Source organism: Numida meleagris, chromosome 2 (assembly GCF_002078875.1).
Source record: "Numida meleagris isolate 19003 breed g44 Domestic line chromosome 2, NumMel1.0, whole genome shotgun sequence".
NCBI lineage: Eukaryota > Metazoa > Chordata > Aves > Galliformes > Numididae > Numida > Numida meleagris.
This window is the reverse complement of record NC_034410.1, coordinates 126521036-126541731: the sequence shown is the minus strand read 5'-3', so window position 1 is coordinate 126541731 and position 20696 is coordinate 126521036. Positions and strand designations below refer to the sequence as shown.

Genomic DNA, 20696 nt, shown 5'->3' with positions numbered 1-20696 from the left:
CAAAACTGTCATGTCTTTAACCCATCTAAAATTACATGCCCCGAGAAGGGAAACTGCAAATCATTCCAGTACTCTCAAGTTTCATGTTTCTGCACAGAACTATACCTCATACATGAAATTGCTGTGCAAACTCAGAAGCAAAAACAATCAGATAACATAGTTCTTCAGGCATTTTTATATCATACAAGTATTTCCAAGTTTGACTGAGACAAATTTTATGTCAGGAAAAACAAGTTAACATCTCTACTATCAGACAGAGGAATAAATAAGAAACATCTGTCAGAACTACTACTCAAAGAGAAAACCCTACCTTTAAAGCCATTTTAAGAATCTGAAAACTGAAGGTCTGAACACATACAGGAAAGGAATTTAATGTGAACCACTAAGGAGTTAATGAGCAATAGAAAACAAATAGTGATCTGAAACAGAAGAACTAGAGCAGTAAAGGATAAAAATCTAACACGCTACTGGATGACTCTCACTCTAACTCACCTAGCTCTACAAACAGGTTATGTATAGTTAAAGATGCAACAAAACTGAAGGAAAAGACATAAGGATTAACTAAATTTTATTGCACTTAATTCCTATTTTACAATATTTGAGTATTCTATTCGCTGTTGCACTATTTATAAATGGATAGAACTTTAAAATGTATAACTAATTGACAGAGATATAGAAGTAACTTAGACTTTCTGGTCACTAAAATAAAATTCAGTGGGTTTCAATTATCACTCAAGTACAATCCAGCTTCTGAAATTATGGTCTACCTGGAGGCAAATCAGGGTCAGGAGAAGCAGACTGCTGAACTCGCCGTGGTTTTACTGCTGATTTCATACTTTCCGTGGTACTGCGGTTTGTTGAACTTGAACCACAACTTTCATGGTCTTCCTGCTAGACAAAAAGGGTACAACTGAGTCAATCAAACAAAGAAGGAAAATAAATGTGGGAAGAACAACTCAGTAAATAGTTGGTGTACTAAGTTTCTGGCACTGTTTTTTCCTTTAGTGCAATCTTGCATTTCCATCTAAATACAGAAACGATTACAGAACTGGCTAGAAAAGAAATATTTCACAATTAATACTTATATTACCTTAGAAATTATAGTGTTATTTAACTATTAATATAAGATGAAAAAAAGTAGATCTTTCTGTTGAAACATTTTGTTTAGACAAAGTTGCCTCCCACAGAAAAAGGCTGGAACGCTCTCTGGCTGCTGCTAAGATCACAGATAGAGATCAAGAAAGAAAACTATCAAGGAAGAAATGTAAAGCTCCACAGAATGACGCTGTAATATTAAGTCCTCTGTTTTCTAAAAAGCATTTTGCTTGAGCTATGCTGTTTTTTTTTTGTACAGGACAGATGATGCATTTCCTTGCATGCTACCTGGCATTTTTAATAATCTCAGAGGAATACTAGCTTAACCTGAAAAAAATAAAGAGAAGACTGAACTTACTTGGAGAAAATGCAGAAAACAGACCCACTCATTCACTGGAATGGGTAGAAACCATCCTTATAAGAGAAGGATGAGGACCATAAATAATTTGAGGTTTTCCAGTGACTAATACAGAATTAAAACAAAGTACACTTTTTGAAGAGAAGTTTTGTCACAATCGTATCTAGGAAATCTTTGTGGTTTTTTGTATTTTTTTGTTTTAATTATCATTACTTGGCCATTTTAGCCTCTCACACTGTGGTTTATGAAAAATGAAGGTGCTTAGTCACATAGGAGTTTCCCATTCCAATGCATAAAAAAAATGTTTACTATCAACTATATTTGGAAGACGCCTCTTCACCAATGTAAATATTTTGTAATCAGAAAAGCTCAGCTCTCCTTCACATCTCCAGCTTACTCAGAAAAACTAAATAATTGACTTCAACATAGTTTTTTTAAATAACTTCAAACCAAACCCTTTTTCTTGGAAACTAGTTCACAGGTAAGCATGAAAATACTTTTTTGGATGAGTCACCATGGTGCTTCCTTGCGAAAAAAGCAAGATGTCAGGATTACCAAACAGCCCAATCAATACATTTCCTTCTTTTCTGTATCAAGCCGGATTACATTCTATCCATGTATAAGTGTGTCTGAACTATTTCCTAACTTCAAGCAAAATGCACGCAACACATTCAGCACACGTTACTAGCACCTAAAGATGAAATAAGTTGGATTTAACCTTTTAGCGCTTTCAGAGAGTTAGGAATACACACTGGCATGCAGGTTGGGGGATGCATTTATATCTTTTTTTTAAGGAATGGGGGAGAAATCATGAGTTAACATTAAAAGAAAGTCTCAAATCCTAACATAACTAAATTCAATACATTTTTTTCTTAAATCTTGGACAACACTTTCTATTACCTTATATTACGCAATTATCAAAATGGTTAAGAGCTGTATAGTTTTGAGGTTGTGAACACAGCAGTTTCACATCAGCTACTGATATTTTTTAATTATCAATAGGTCACACTGGCTGTGACCTTAGGAACTACATTTCTATTTAAATTCAAAACCTTTCTGTACTCGCGCATTTCTGCAGAAAGTTAACTTTAAGAGCATACTATTAATTTCTCTAACATGTGGCTGTCTCATAAGCCCAGAAGTAAAACATGTTCATTAAAGAAATGTGGAAAAAGTTCCAAGTGAACTGCCAAAACTAGCATAATTATGAAAATATTTAACACTGGAAACAACTGAAATCACATACTGTATATAGATTACAGTGATGTCATCATAAACACACTGCCAAAATGTACTAAAACTACTGCACTCTAATAAATCTAGCTCACACCAGATGACAAACATTTTAAAGCTAAAGTAAAAATTATATAGGGGATAGGAAGGGAATTTTATTCTGTAACTGCTAATAACTTGAGTTATAGTATGATATTTGATAAAGTGTCCATCCATTTTACCATTAACAAGAGCGATTCCACACAACAGTCACAACAGCACAGAAGAAAAAACATGCATGATACAGCTGAAGTGCTGACTTTTTTAAGAAACCCATTTACTAAAATTTATTTTCCTACTGCTTATGCCATAAGCAAAGCTGAGAAAATTTGAAAAAAATTAACGTAAGCTTCTGCGTATCGATGTTACTGCACAAATGTACCTTGGTAACTTTTAACGTATCAGGATGAATGGAAGTTTGCACAGTCAGACTTTTCCCCTTCTGGAAACTGCCTCTGACCAGGTACTTTGACCAAGTGTTTTTATAGAGCACTATGGTTACATCTAAAACTATGCAAGTCATACATAACACGCTAATGACATCTAGGCTAGTAAATTCACATGCAAGTTACTCTGACAATTTTCTACTAAATTATACTACATAAAGCAATTATTCCAAGGTGTAGAGTGAATTAAAATTGACAGCCCCTGAAAACACACTAGATGAGGTTACGATCTTTCCTCACAGACAGAAGTTACTATCTTTGTTCATATTCTGTTTTCTGTATTATGTAATTTTGTCTTTTAAAGAACATTCTCATTTTAAAATATTTAAAATTTAATTTGCAAGACCTCCAAACTGTCTCATAAGTACAATTTATGGGAAAGTATGTCTTCCCTTGGGGATCACTTAACTATTTATGCAAATATGGTCCCTCTGCTTTCATGAAACTAAGTAAAAGCGATTAACATTATGAATTAATCTTAAAAAAACTAATTATAAGAAACTACTACACAAACTTGCAGAGTTTCCCTGTCACTGTTTCATCTTTCTCTACAAAATCCTGCTTTTTCTGATCCTTCATCGTTTCTAAAGCAATAAGCTTAATACGCTTCATCAGCCAATAACACAAATATATTCCTATTTATAGGAAGCGTATCTTAAACTGCAGCATTCAAAAACTGCAGAGGAAGAACTCATTGCCTACTAACAGACCATCCTTCCACAGCTGATACTGACTGGACAGGAAGGGATAAACTGAGTGGAAAAGCATCTGGACCACAGCACTCAAAGTGCTGCAGCCCTCTGGGCTGCAAAGCCTAACTTGCAGCTGCTTTGCTTGTGGTATCCTTCAGTCAGCAGTACTAATAAGCCCAACACAGTAGTTACCACACAAGGCTGTGGCTAGTACCAGGCCAGTGAAAGGAGTTAATGCACTTGTGAGCACAACTGCTACTGACAGGGATCTGGAGCACCTGAGGAAATGGGTTGACAGGAAGTCACTCCTGTAAAGTCAAACAGAAGCTAAGTCTTGCCCCTGGGAGGGAGCCACTATCTGCAACAGTACAGACTAGGAGCCAAATGGCTTAAAAGCACCTTTGTAGAAGAAGATCCAGGGTTCTCAGTGGACAGCAAGTTGAACGTGAGACGGCAGCACGCCTTTACCACAAAGGAGGGCAACTGTGTGTATTAACAAGGGTAAAGCCAGCAAGCTGAGGGATGCAATTCTTCTTTCCTTCTCTTTGGCCCTTATGAGACCTCATGGGGAGTACTGTGTCCCATCTGAGGGCTCTCCAATACAAGAAGGACATGGACATATCACAACAAGTCCAATGGAGGGCTACCAAAGTGGTATGGGGAGCTGAAGGACACAAGCTTGTCCTTGAGACCAAGAGAGACAACTGGGGCTGTTAAGCCTGGAGAAAGACAAGAGAGCCTGCTGGAAGGGTACAGAGAAGTTGGAGGCAGACTCTCATCAAATGTATACCTCAAGAGGAAAAGTGACAGACAAGCCGACATGCAATTCCAAGCACTGGTACAGGCCACCCAGAGAAGCTATGCAATCTCTACCCTCAGAGTTTTTCAGCATCAGACTGGAGCAACTCTAACTGGGCTCTCTTTGAGGATGTAGTTGAGCTAGATTATCTCCAAAGCTCATCCCAAATTCCTCTACAACTGGTTTATGTGAAATAAGGAAACAAGTAGTAATACAAATCTTTTAAAAGACTGTCTTAAAAATATTTCATCAAGCTATCTAACTAATCAAACTAAACTATCAAAGTAACTATTGAACTACCAAGATCTTGTTTTCAGATAGATTCATCTGTTTCACTGTCAATAATAATTATCAATAAATACTACACGCATACACATATATTTAAATTCATTAATACTATACAGCCATATAACCTTGCAGCTCTTCTGCTGGCTAGCATAGGTCAAGTATTACTTACAAATCAATCAGCAAACGTAATAGAACCTCAGTGATTTTGCTGTAAAATTATCCTGCTAGAAATATTTCATTGTTCATAGTTAAGTAGAAAAAGAGGAAACTAATTTTATGTTTGTTCTAATTACCAGTAAACTAGGAATGTTACAAAACTGAAACAGAAAAATCAGCAATGTAAGCATAAGAACTGTAGATCTTTTGGAAGTTGTGGGTTAACAGTCAAACACACATTAACTTTAATCTGTATTTGTTGATTATATGACAGGACAATATACCTACATTTTAAAATTGACACTATAAAATAGCAAAAAAAGATTAAAATCAATCAAACAGGGATAGTATTTTGCAGAATGATTAAGGAGTCCACTATTACATACATAAGACATATTTTATATACATATTTGCTGTACCTATGAGAACCTTTCACTATCACAAAACGCAATTTTAAGTCTCTTCAAACAGGCAACTCACATACTTAAGAGGGAGCACTCAGATTAATTGCTGTCATTCTTTAAGGTAGACAAGATCCTGGAAGGTCTGTATTTTTTCTACTTTTTTTTCCCCCCCAATATCATTTCATGTAGACACATGGCGAAAAAAAAAAACCATCAGCTCTTCAGACTATGCACCAGATTATTACGGAGAAATACAAAGGAAATGGGGAAGAAGTGAAGTCTGTAGCCAGCTGACAAGGCATCTTGAAGAGTTACAGAATAAACAAGAGTAACCAGGTTAAGAATAATGGACAGACAGAAGCAATCAAGAACTGACTTAACAACATGTTTTCTGCATTGGCTCTCCTTGATGCATTTGGTCTCAGCTAAAATTAAATTCAGATAATCAAGTAGTACACCAGCAAGTGACCAACAAGACACAAGGTGTTGCCTATACTAGGTCAGCAGGTCATGCTCATCTCTCAGCCTGTTACCAGAATCCATGTCGAGCTATTATCCATTAACAAGGCACAACATGCTGAAATACAGCTATGAGTCAAACTGTGTAAAAGCCAGAGATATGTTAACATGCTGCACTGGTAGCCCCATCTGAAAGCCAAGAAGTTTGCAGTAAGTCTGTTATACAGATACTGCAGAATCTGTCTATTGATTTCTGAGGAATAACATCTCCCTGTAATGTTGCTACTGTTTTGATTAGCTGATTATCAGAGGTATTAAAAGGAACATTCTTTGGTTTACAAGAAAGGGCGCTGTCAGTCTGAAAGACTGTGGTGATAAGGTCATATAGGCAAAGATAAATAAAACAGACTGTTCTCACTAAGTGCTCCTCAGCCTGTTCAGAAATACACCCCAGTTTCCCAACACCCAATACAGAAAAACTAATAAAATGACTTTGGAAGTCTTTTTGAGGGAAGTAAGTTGTACAAATATCTTCCTTCTGTTTAGAGAAGAAAGTTATATTATAAACTGTTAACTGATCATCTAGTAAAGTATTTATTTTGCTTTAAAAATATATTAGACCACCTACCATGATGTAAGTGCTTTTTAATAGAAATAAACATCTCAAAATGGCTATTCTGCCATTTCTCCTAGGTTGGGCTTTTTAAAGATTTCACTCTTCCTCAAGTTACAGGAAGTTTGCCCAATGCTTTCGTTTGCAGAGTGGAGGTGAGAGACATCTTAATTCTGTAAGATTATTCTGCATTTGTTTAATACTCGTAACAGTGGAATCCTGATCCTTGACTACAAAGTTACAGAGAAGAAAACAAACAGTAGAAATATTACAGTAGTGGTAATTGGCAGCTACAGTTGGGATTTGGCATTACTATAGGAGGATGTATGAAAAGAATGAAAAGGCAATTCCAAAATGTTTGTTCCACAAAGCCCACAGTACAGAGTTCTGTAACTCGGTAACTCTGAAACCAGGATGATCTGAAAAGAGAGAAGGACCAGAGAGATAGAAGTTAGGTGAGCTCCTTCAGCAAGACCTATGGGTGTGCGGCACCCTTGGTGTAGGTTGGGTACAGGTTAAAGTAAGCCTTCGGCCCCACTTGTATTCTCCACGCCTAGAATGAAGAAGAAAGGTTGGCCACAGCAGCTTACCCTGAAGGACCAGTAGGAAAGACTGACAGGAAACATGCTCAGGATTGCAAACATGAGAAGAGACCAGAAGTGACCGACATGATTTGTACTGTGTTTTCCAACTTCTACTTAAAAACAATCAAACTTTGTGAAACTAAGACTTATAGAGGAACTCATATGTGGAAAAATACTCTTGAACATTAAATCTAAACAAAATGGAACACACGTTTCTAACTCAACAGCTTCAGCATTTGTGGAAGCTCTACAACACTGACCATCTCTGCTATCATTCAACTTCATACACAGGTCACAGGCAGCTACTCACATTACAGCACAGTTCTAATCACTGAACTGCTCAGCACTTTAACAGGCACATTTCTTCTTACACTAGTGCATGTCTTGTGTCCAAAAGACATATTTAAGGCAGTTTACACTTTTTGTGTGGTATTTTGGAAGACTCTCCATCAAAGACTGGACAAACTCTCAGCCTTGCCACAAGTCCCTTGAAACACTAGTTAAGAATAGCTGAGCACTGTATTTCTATAGCAGTCATCAAATACGTTCTCCTGAATGCTGCAGGAAGACAGGAAAACCATTGTGAGCATGGTTTGATCACATTGCTGAGTTATTAAACAACATCTGGAAACCATGAACATGATCTTGGCCCATTCAGCTTACTCTTCCTATTGTAATCTGTTCCACCTGCTGGAGGGCTAGCACCAGTCCCCAACCCTATTTAAACCAGCCCCAGACTCTCAGCCAAGATGTCACTTGCCTTCATAGTGGAAGTCCATTAAGGGTGCTCATTTCCCCCCACTGTACTAGAGGATTGCAGTTGCAGCTTCGTTTCACACTTTCTTTAGTGGGAACTTTTCCCTAACACACTTCCTATTTCAGTTTATTAGATAGGCAGAACCCCTGTGCAAGAATTCCCCTCCACCAAGCACCTGCTAAGGATGTAGTAATAATTTTTATTACAACATAACCCCTTGCCACCCACTTCCCTCAGAGGACAGTATAATACTGTCCAGACCAAGCTTTCTCCTAACCCCAAACAGTATTGAGCAGGATACCCAAGAGCAGGCCCCCACCAACAACACAGCCAGCTGAGTATTCCCCAGTTCTCAAACTTTTAACATTGTGATAAACCTCTGCCACATGACAGAGGAAGGCACAAAGCTTTACGTGGAGAGTTTGTTATCTATGAGAGCTCTTCTCATTGATGTAAATCATTTGGGCAGCATTTGGATTTTGGCAGCTGTTGGTGGTGGAAACAACAGAACGGGGACAGATATATATATGGCCATGAGTGAAGATTATACCTACTACAGCCTTTCCATCTGATGCTGATTTTCACAAATTCATGTGTTATTATCCTTTAAATTCTACTTCAACATCAAAAGTGTTTGAAATTAGTCAAAGTCTAATGGCATAGTGTGGAAGATGAAGATAAGAATCAACAGCTGACAACACAATCAAGCACTTCTGGTTTCCTTAAGATACCAAGCTTAAAACTAACAATTAAAACGCACTGGCATCACAGGTTTCATCCTAGCAGTCCTTTCTTCCCAAGTTACCACCCAGGATGGATCCAACCAAATTTGAGCTTGTGGCCATTCTCCACAGGATGTGCACCAGGGGAATTTCCCTAGCTAGAAACGTCACTTCGGGGATCTTTTTGCCAGTGTAGAAGTCGGAAAGAGGTAGGTTTAAGTAGGAGTGAAATTTCTTAGCTATGGGCTGAAAGTGAATTCCTTTACAGTTTTCACTGCCTTCTGCAAATTAAAAAGTGTGGAGGAGATCATTAAAGTAAGGTCTCAGTGTACAATACAGTTTACAGAAGTAAACTGGAACCTTTTAAGGTAAAGTACTTTGAATCGTGATGAGAATTAAATACAATCTTCACAAAGACAATACTAACAGATTTTTAGTGCTATGTAAAGATAAAACCTAATTTCCTGACTAATCCCCACTATTTTCATACAGTTTACTTTTTATGCATTCTATACACAAAAATGTAATAATGCGTAATATGCAGTAATATTAATTATATATAGTAATGATATTAAAACAACTTCAACAAAAATCTGTAGGGTTAATGTAATTGTACAGTAAATTTCAGAGTTCCTGAAATGCTGGCAAAAACACAGTTTGTCCTACCTTAAGTAGTTCTTAAGTAGTTTTCTAAGCTTTCAGCTATTCAAATTCTAAACACAGAAGCCAACTGGCAGGCTCCAGTTACCTCCTGTTGCTTAGTCTTCTCAGGGCAAAATTTCTGTTGGAAGAGTATTATTTTAATTCAAGTATTTGTATTTAAACTTTCAACTACAATAGCACTGTTCGATTTCTACCAACTCAGTTTAAAATTTTGTATTCTATTTTTCATTCTGCATTTTTAAGTTAACTTCACATACCACTATGTGAAAGAACAGATTTTTACCAGGTCTAATTTTATCAGTTATATCTTACCTAAAAAGCATCAGTTAACAAAACTAATGGACTAAACTACAAAGATAACTGAACTGCTGCACAACCTTCTTGGTTAATAAATGTAAAAGAGTATACATAGGTGCCACTTATTCAAAATGCACATTAGGGAGTTCTAATAATCACTCATTTCTTTTGCAATTGTTAGTCTATGATGTCAGTACCATTTCAAGGAATGTATTACTATTTATAACACACTGCTTTTTAAATAAGCTTTTGAAATATTACCTTAAAAACTAAACAAACAGTCAGTTATTTATCTTCTAAAACAGTCAGAAATCTGTCACACAAAATCACCAAAATTATGCTTACAGCGTGATAACCACTACACTATGAAAACTATGCTTACAGCATATGATGAAGTCTTAGATCAGCCTAGAACACTATAGGCTGTGTGAAAGCTTGTAGTAAATTTTAGGACAGCTAGTAATAGGCATTTATATTATGCGTGTGTGATAGAGTTTTAATAGTAGATAGCTTAGTTAAGAAATAGGTTTAGGGATAAGATACTTGCGGTCGCGCTGTAACAGGTTAAATTTTATTGCTTATGGGGAGGGGGAAAGATGTTGTATCAGGCATGTTACGAGGCATTCGGGTTGTAACGCAGAAGGCCCTTCCCCATATGCTTGCTATTGGTTCACCTACTTTACTTGAACTCGTGTCGTAACACAGAGAGGCTGTCCTTCTTTGTTTTCATAACAAGGTGTATAACAACCCCGTATATGGCCTTTCGGAAGTAAGAGGTCAGAAGCGGGATATTCAATATGATTGGCCAGGAGCCCGTGTGAGCTTCTGGAACAGTCTAGTAAAAAGATAAGAAATACTATATAGTTCTGTAGCTTTTACCAATAAAGACCATTTTGCTGCATATCATATTGATGCTACGTGCGGTATTTGGCCAGAACCAGGTTTAGGTTCTCTGCATGCAAGGGTAATACAAAAAGGGTCGCCGGACATCGGTAACAAAATGCTACATGTCAAAAGAAGCAATCAACAGTGCATTATAATTGTTGCAGAATTTCACAGAAGACCTCTCTTTAATTATAACATCACAACATGTAAATGTTTATCACATTGGTTAGTTTGAAATACAATGCATACTCATAGCTAAAATGAGAGAGTAATGTGAGTGTCAGCAAGAAATGAAGCTGAGTGCCCAAGGGAACAAAGACAAAAACATTTTAAAAGGAGCTGTGGCAGTGGTACAGGACTGTTGCTGTTAGTAGTTCAACTGCGTATTCCAGACATATGCAAAAGTGAGAGATTAAGAATTAGACAAAAGGATGAAGAAAAAAGATTCAAAAGAAATCTGGGAAAAATGTTCACTTAAATGCACAGTTCATCAGGTTTTGATCTATTAATTAAGGAGTCTTAGAAATTTGACAGACGAATCACAGGTAGTACCACAAAGCCATCAATTCATTCAGGCTTCTCTAACATTTATCATTTTACATGGTATATATTTGTAGGGATGGTGGATAGATTGAGGTTCTTCATAAGCTAATTTGAAACACACCACTCTCGATACCACTATACATTTGTTTTAATACAACTGCATTCAAACCAATGGAAAAGCAGTTTCCTTGATAGTTATGGTTTTACACTGATGGACACTGTTTACATGGGTGGATGGTGATAGGACAAGGGGGAATGCTTTTAAACTAAGACAGGGGAGGTTTAGGTTAGATATTAGGAAGAAGTTTTTCCACACAGAGGGTGGACATGCTGCAACAGGTTGCCCAAGGAGGTTGTGGATGCCCCGTCCCTGGAGGCATTCAAGGCCAGGCTGGACATGGCTCTGGGCAGCCTTGTCTACTGGTTGTCAACCCCGCAGACAGCAGGGGGTTGAAACTCGATGATCTTTGAGGTCCTTTTCAACCCAGGCCATTCTATGATTCTACAGACAGCTAGACTCCACTATACTGCTCTCTCACTCCTCTCATCTTCAAGGAACAGGGGGCAAAGACACAATAAAGATGGGACCAAGTGTTGAGATAAGGACAGGGAGATCACTCACCAACTACTGTGACAGGCAAAACAAACTATTTAAACTGAGTTTATTGCCTATCACTGTTAGAGCAGTGACAATTAAAAGCAAGCTACACATAGGTCTCTGAACAGTAGATAAACCAACTGGCACAAGGAAAAGAAAATCCCATAGCGAGCTCACAGCAGTACTTCAGCTACAACTTAGGAACCTGAACTATGCACAAAGCAGGAAATATCAGCTCTAGCATTACCAAATCGGAGAAAAGCAAAGAATTCTCCAGTTCACACTACAGTAAACTTTAATTTTGTCTCTAGAAGTACATCCATTAATTGATTCTGATCTTGTATAGTCAGCTTACATACACAAATATTGCAGTATTTAATTTACACCTAGTAATATCTTTAAAAAGTCACTGTAAATGGGTTTCCACATTACTAATGTGCAGTTGTTTAGATGGATACCTTTTAAGTTAAGTGTTCAGATACATTCAGCTGTTCTTGATGGACTATACAAGGACAGAACCATACAAGACAATACAGTTAAAGCCAACAATATTGAGTTCAAGCATTTCAGATAATGAGAGGCATGCTTATCAACTCTATTTATCCAGGAAAGCTGGATTTTTTTTTTTTGTCCCCAGTGAGAGGAAAGAATTGTTTTTTTAGGTAGAAGGAACCTGAATTTCAGGCACTTTGCCACAGTGTTACCTTTCAAGCAGCTGGGGATGGGCAGCTGAAGAGGAAGACTAACTCATTAAATCTTCACAGGATTACCGTAGGTATATTAGAAAATGCCACCATTATTGTATAATAGCAGCTCGTGAGATACTCAGTAAAACACTTTAATGAATAAGAATACAGTGAAATCAGCTGTAGCAAACCATGCACTCCAGGGAATCATGAACCTACCCACTACTCAAATATTTTGTGCCACTGCTAAGTAGGAAACTTTAAAGTATCAGAATTTCTCTTTGCAACCAAGCTATTAGTTTCCCATTTGCATTAATTAGGAGCAGTACATATTGCAGCAACCAGACACAAAGGCCACCTGGACATGCACTACTTTAGTGGTTGGACTCGACTGATCAGGTTGATGGTGAGACTTGATGATCTTGAAAGCCTTCCCCAATCTAGATGATTCTATGAATTAGCAATGATTTTTGATTACTGGGGGACCTGCTGAGCCACCTTTAAGGTAAGGAAAAACTGTAGATGATATCATGTATATGAGTACAATGCTGAAACCTGAGACTTCTTCAGCAGTAATTCTGAAAGTTTTCAAGCCTACAAAAATCTTAAATGCATGGACTGATTTGTACATCAGTACGTACCTCTGCAGTCCCTTCCCCTTCTTCATGCCTGTCCAACCACCATTTCTAGAACAACCCCTGGAACTGCAGCATGCACAAACAAAAACTCACACATGCAAGATTTGTGTTGTTCATTTGGAATCACTATCAATTCATCAGTATACATCTAAAATCAAGAAGTACTATACTTCATTATTTGCTTTTACATGCTCATGGTGCCTTTCAGAAGCAAAAGATGAACAGTTTAATTTCATGTTTCTTCCCCTCCCCCCCAGCAGGACCACACGTTGCATAGAACTAGAGTATGGGCAGAAAGTATTTTTAAGAACACATTTTTTGTTCGATCTCTTAATTTAAAGAAGAAAATTTTGCACAGACAAAACCATTTATTATTCAACTGCAAAAGGAAACAACATATAGATTTACACTCAAAGAAAGAATACCAAAAAGATTTCTGTTTTTACAAGAAACTGTATCATACCAGCAAAGATGAAAGGATCATACCCAATTTAAAGCAAATTGCAAGAATGGTCAATGATGAAAAGAAAATAATCACATACAAAGGATGTTTTCAAGCTATTATGTTCAGAAGGTTACTTTAAGTCACTTAAAATGTTATTTGTCCCCCTAGAAAGGGTGATAAGCAATGAAAATGCAGAATACCCCACTTCAGTATATCTTTGCCTTTTGTCTATAATAGATTATTAAATGCAAGTATTTTGCACAGATCGTGAAATACCAGTGTCAGCAGACCATCAAAAATTACTTCAAGAGCTGGAATTCACCTTCTCTAAGCAAGCAAAGCACACAGGACTTGCAAGAAGTCCATCAGTGCTGAGAACTGCTTAGGATCTCAGAATTACTCATTATGACCAGATGGGTTTAAAAGTGGATAAGTTTAAGCATGGATAAAGTCAAAGTGTTAGCTTCAAATGAGCTGTATTTTACCTTTAAGTAGAGTCAGAATCTTGTAACTGCATCCCAAACTAAGAACTGCCAGGCCAGAAACATTCATCTCTAGCCAGTTGCAGCAGGGTCAGAGGGAAGACAAACACTTGTCAGTCAACAACGCTGCATCAGTCTGTTCCTCACAATGCTCAAGCATGAGCAACCTGATTTCAGGCAGGTTCCTGCAGTCCCATTATCTTGATACTTGCTTATGGTACTAGATCACAACAAACTAGTGGGAAAAAATGATTTAATTGGAAGCACCGAAAAAGTTTGCTTCAGACATCTGAAAAATTGCTCTTTGATATTTCCACTTAAAATGAAATATTCCAACATTCCCAAAAGCAACACAACTTATTTTATATAATAAAAATATTTTTTCATATATTTTTTCTGTTTCCACAAACATACAAAAAAAACCATCCACCTAAACTGAAGTGGGGCCTGATGAGACACTGACTCTGGCTGTGTAAAGCATGTGAATTATTCCCTCTTCCTAAAGAACACCTTCATTGTGGAGTCCTGAAGTCACAGAACTCCTGAACTTCAGTGAGCACTTCTGTTAAAAACAAACAGGACAGCAACATTTCCAAGCAAACACAGCCAGAAGGGGAGAATGGTTCTCCAGAATGGAGAATCAGACATCCACACTACAGTTCGCATACAGAGAGGCAGGTTAGATATAGCTCAATGCTGAACAGTCCCAAATACCTGTCCTTTAACAGTCAGGGAAATACTGTTCTGCCTAGTTCCAAATTCAGTGTCTTGTTTCATTTTGTTCAAGAAAAAATGAAAAGAATTCTAACAATAACCAAACTGGAATTTCACTATGAAGTAAGGATTATTTTGCAGGAGTTACATTTTCATCCAAAATGCCAGAAGGAAAATGCCTGAGCAGTTGTATATAGCATGGACTTCTTTTTTAAGAAAACGTGGATTATAAATACACTGATAGAAGGCAATCTCAGCTTTTCCAACAACTACATGCACAGTACACTTCTTTTGTTTAAGTACTTCTGTCCTCAGTAAAGCAATTGGTATAAAACTGTGGTTTGTTATCATATAAGCTCCATTTGTGAGTGGAATGCTCTTAAGATATGTAATAAAGGAAGAAAAGATGAGGGTACCTTGACCTTTAAATAGAAGTCCTAAGGAAGGAAACTTAACTACAGATGAAGATTTAACACTACCAAAAACTGGAGTATTTAGATAAAAAAAGATGTCTGTTGTTAACTCCACACCACCCAATTTCTTTCAACTTTTATATAGATACAACCATAGTTCATTTTTGAACAAGTTAAGCAAAGTAAAACATCCTTAACAGAGAAGGAAATGAAGTTTTATTCACTGAACAAAATAAATCAACAAAAATCTAATGTCTGTTGATGACAATGAAACCACTAGCATATGCACTTGGGACTCTGATCTATTCTGTCCACCAGATGCTCCCTTCTCAGGGAAGGCTGGTTAAAAGAATTATAGAGTTCTTTGTGGCTTAAACAGATTTTTCTCCTGCTGTTAAGTATTTTTTTCTAAAGTTTTACTGCAAAATCTTAATGTTCATTATGATTGTAAGCAAATATCAAGAATGAACAACCTATAGCCCACAGGCCACATGCAGCGTGGCAGGACAATTCAGCTTGCTTGTTCCCTTTGGCCTTCTCTGCTATGAACCTCAGCTGCGCACCAGATGACTGCAGTGGTGCAGGCAGCCTGCTCCCCAGGACCAATTTATCTCACAGACTTGTAGCCTCTCTCCCATCGTATAATGAGCCCATATTTAAGTGCATGCTGGGAAAAGCATCCCGAAGAGCTTCCAGGAAAGACGGCCACTTCCCACTGCCACAACAATGCACTTACCCCACAACCCTGTCACCGTCCACATCTGAGGAGCATATGGAAAAGAGGACAGCCAGGAACAGGCCAAACAAAATTTTTGGGATCAGCAGCACGCTCTTGCCTGCCCTAGCCCTCAGGTCTCCACCAGACCCTGCTGGGGGAGAAACTCCAGGGCAGAAAGCTGAAACATCTGGTATGTAGTACAGGCACAGGAAGGCAGAGGCTTCCAGAAAGCATCAGTCCTACAGTGCAGTCCAGGTGACATTCACATGCAAAAAGTATCCCAGAGGCCATAAAACATGATACTCTTCTGTCAGAAGGAATAATTTAAAAAAAAAAATAAGAAAAAAAGCACCCTACCCATCCAAAGCACCTGACAACCAATGTATCCCCCAGTACATCACCAAGCAACACTGACTGCACTGCACTGATCACGAGAACGCTCTGCCCACAGAACTGGGTAGAAAATTACAGAGCTGCTTTGAAAAGTAATTCCTAATTATCCCCACAATTTTAAAATATCAACACTAACAGGCCTAATGCTAAGCAATTACATAGGACCACTACTGCAGCAGCTGTTAGCGTATTTCAGGGAATCCTACACTAACCTAAAGCACTGAGTAATGCTGACAGGCTAACAATAAATAAATAAATAACACACACTAGGAGCTTGGCTACGTAACAAAACCAGAAAAATAAAATACATGTTCAGCTTTAATTGAAAATATTTGCAAATGAAGTAGCTCCAATCAATAGATTTTTCCAAAAGAATGATTCATGCATCTACAATAAAAAAAAGGTTAAAGCAGTTTTGTGTTAGTCAACATCCAGTAAGGAGCAATGAATTAGCAAGTATACTAATGAAGGACAGAAAGTTCAAGTACTACTGGGGTTCTTTAGACCTCCACTTCTGGGCGGACAGCCCATTAGGTATCAATGAGTCCTCAGCAGATCAGGGCCCAAGTAAAGGAGTAATTAAGTTTGTTCTGTGTTTTCCTGAGGCAAAGAAATAAATATTTACAGCTAAAGTTTGTTTAACTGATGCATTTAAATCAAGATGACTGTGACAACTAGATATCGCTAGCTACATAATACAATTTCCTGAGGTTCCGCAGGATGTAGAACGTTAAGACTGGCATTTTTGTAGAGAAGAAGAAGTGCACAACAAAAATGGAACATTTCCACATGCTACTGCAGAAAGGGTAGTTCACTGATATAGAGCTCACTGCTGTCCGTAAGTGCTCAAAGTAAAACACAATCTGTGTCATTTGTGCATCAAAGTTATTTAGCAGGAACCACTGCCCAAGTGCAGGTATTCTAAGGTAAGACACAAGCCATAAATGAATAAAGTGAACTTTTTCTGCTTAAGTTCAATAACTGTATTTAATAAATTATAATTGAGTCACACCCCTTCTGAGAAAACACCACTCTTTCCAAAGGGAACAAGCCATAATTTCAGAGTAGACTATACTTAATTCTATGAAGATTTTTTTGTCTTTCAGAATTTTAAGCCTTGACCAAAGGTGGGTAACTTACAGGTTTTTTCCACTACAAAATCTGTAATCATGCCCCTTCTGAAATAGGTTTCACTATAATGAGGAGCTAAAATACATTCCAACGAATTTAACTATGCTTTAATCTACCAACAAATGAGGAAAAACTACTTCCTCTCTAAGGAAATATTTTTAAACACATTACCTCACCTCATTCCCCACTAAACCATGCACCAATCCAAACTCTTCACCCAACTACACAAAACAAAGCTGGATTGTAGGGTTCTAATTTTGATGTCAGCTGGATGGGGAGAGATCTGGCAATACTGCAAAGTAAATCAACTCAGGTATTCCAGATCTATGCCAGGGAAAGTGGAATCAGAGTCCAAGCCTAGACTTCTAGGACTTATGCCAAACACGATACATAAACTCCTTCACCTATTGGCATTGCATTTCCTTGCTGCTGTAGACCACTGTAAAGGCACGAGGATTATTCAACCTTTCTACTTTGAACTCCTGTATCTAGAAACTGCAGAACAGTTTCTCTTCGCCTTATGAAGACAAACACACATTAGTGTTGGCATTTGCCTTAGTAAACCTATTTTCTGGAATATAAATCAATGAGGTTTTGGTATCAGAGTTTCAACTCTGCTATTTATTCGTCCACTTGCAGAATTAAAATAAATATTTAGAAAACCTTTCAGTAGCCAAGCTTATCACACTAATATTATGTTCTTCTTCGAACACTTGAAATACAAAAGTCTGCTCTGAAATGTGATTCCACAGTAATGGCATAGCAGCAGTCACTGCTCATCTCTGTTCATTTGCATATCGGGTCCACACCAACATTCAATAACTTACCCCACGACATCAATAATCACCAACTCCCCAAATTAACCACAGCAAAGAAGAAAACAGATAGCCTCTGCTAGCTCATAAATTGCCACCAACAGTAGGCTTATCCTGCAACAACCTTGTTCTGAAAGCAGTTGGAGGTAAGTTTGAAAACTGAGCTAAGTAACAATGAATGCAACTTGGCCTTCAACTTGCAATTCAGCTGCATCAGTCACGTAGCAGCCAGCTTCCTCTCCCAGAACAGGGCAGAAAACAGACCATGACAGGGACGAACTGCACTGCCTGTTGGCTAATGCATGCCAACTGGAGCAGCTACCCGCCCAGGTCAATCTCACAGAGCATTTTCTCAAATATATGATAATTTGCATTATCATCCTAGCTTTCTCAGTAAGTATATAGTCTCCCAACACATAAAATTACAGACACAGCATTTATATTATGGTTTCAAGTGTAGGCAGAATAGTTATACACTTCTAAAATCATTATGCGTTAATACAAAAATTTCCCTACTGATTTTGATGCAATATATTTGCACTTCCATGTCAAGCAGTATCACAGGGGCATTAATAAGCTCAGAAACATGTTATTTGATTCCAAACAGTCACTCACAAACAAGCCTTAAGTTGTGCAGCTACTGATTTTCTTAAACTTATATATACATACACACATTCCCCTTTGCTCTTCTAAATGATTTACAGTCCCTGGGATATTTAACACAGGTAATCTCATCTGAAATAAACTAGCACATGCAAATGACTATTGTCAGCGAGAGAATTCATAGTTCCCATCTGTTGACAATTTTTATTTTCATTTTTAGAAACAGATAGTCTTAACCCGTGAGTTTATTGAAAGTAATTTTTCAGAGCTCACACTTGTTCTATCACAATGCCAAGATCCTCAGCCTTGGAAGTTCTAGTAAGTGAGATACAATAATCATCCCTGCATCAGCTCTGATGCCCAGCTTACTGCACCATCCATTACCATGCTAAGATTCTGTCTTGCTACATGCAATTCCTTCAATTCCCTAGCAGGGCACAGACTTCAGAGAAAAAAAATACTGGATGTTATCCTAGCTGGTACAATACAGAATTATTATTTATGTTTCAACAAGTCACTTTCTAAATGATGCTTTGTCAAGAGTTCAACCTGATATTGCAACTAAATACGCAGCCTGGGCTCTACAGTTTACTAGTGATTACAGAACATCAAGATGGTCCATGAAACAATGCCAGAAAAAAGGGTTTGGGTTTGCTGGAGGGAAGGAAGGACAGAAATGTACATTGACTACCATTCAGGCGAACATATGCCTTCCCACAGAACAGTCAAACGGTTTTTTCACTGTTACCCCACCTTATTAAAGTCTGGAATAACACTGAGATTACGACTTTGTAGAGCAACTGTTTAGCTATGTATACTACATGCTCTATTTATATTTCCTGCCCAATCTGTTCCTCCTAAACGCCAAGTAATAATGAAATAAAAATTAGTCAGATGGGAGGCTGTCTGTAATATACATAGATATACACATACACACAAACATATGTATGAAAAACTCATTCTTTACACTAACACAGTGCAACAGAGAAGCAGGCCTTCTGTTTCCTCCCTTCTCAAGTAACATGATTCCACAGCAAAGGGAATCCAAAGCAACCAAGGAGGAAATACAGAACTACAGATGAGAAAAGAAGCAACACCAGCTTCCCCTGAGATCAATACTACTCTTCCCTTCTACATGAGCAATGTCATTCAACTGTCAACTAGTGAACTACTTCCCAGGCAAAGTGGAAATAACAATAAAAGTGGGATATATATGGATGCCATGAGTCAGAAATGTATGAGAAGCAGAAGTAAAGTGAGACTCCGTTGCAAAAGAACTTATATATGAAGATGAGCACAGAAGCAAGGTTACACACAAAAAAAGGAAGAAAATAAATATGAGGGCTGCTCTGAAAATAATGCCTGCTATTTTATTACGCTGACGCACAACATCAGAGGAGGATGCCGGTGATATGCAGGCTCTTGTTAGTTACCAGTGAAGATGCAGAGCTAATGGTGGTGACTATGTTGAAAAATTGCATTTTGTAGCTGAGAATTTGCTCTATCAAATAATGTCATTGTGCTCTTCATACACGTTACAGTTTCCATGGAAGTAAATAGGAGGCATTACTTTTAATAACAGTATTATGTGGGTTGCTCTAACATTGGCATTTGACATAGGTTTATAAATTTTCATGTGCACAACTAATGAGAGATGTGTGTGCTCAGGGTCAAATGGTTTTACCGGCTATTGCTGTATACCATTTCACTTTCTATAGATCATGACATGCTACTGCCAAAGTTAGTCAAATGCTATGCCCAATTTTAGAGAATGTTATGGAAGCAAAAATAAAAGCTAGAAGTGGAGACAGAGAGAAACGGGAAAAAAATACAAACAAAAGAAATTTTCCATCAACAGTGATATTGATCATGTATGAACATTACATGAACATACCTATCATTTACTAATATAACTCAAAATGTTGAGACTCTGAATTGTCAGTATATTACTTTCTCAACCAATCAACTCAGTTTTGAAAATGGACCTTGCAGTATCAATTAGCACAGAATTTCATATCTGTTATTAA

At 37.6% G+C, this 20696-nt stretch overlaps 1 protein-coding gene across 6 annotated transcripts in view; it reads right to left on the bottom strand.

The window, feature by feature from the left end:
- Positions 1-20696, bottom strand: part of VPS13B (vacuolar protein sorting 13 homolog B) — a 421101-nt gene that overhangs the window by 388307 nt on the left and 12098 nt on the right. For 4 of the 6 annotated variants that reach the window (XM_021386667.1, XM_021386662.1, XM_021386666.1 and 1 more), the window contains exon 4: positions 768-891. In XM_021386667.1, coding sequence (XP_021242342.1) covers positions 768-891 — 124 coding nt within the window. The remainder of the gene's footprint in view (positions 1-767; positions 892-20696) is intronic. The other 2 variants (XM_021386663.1, XM_021386668.1) reach the window with 1 other exon arrangement.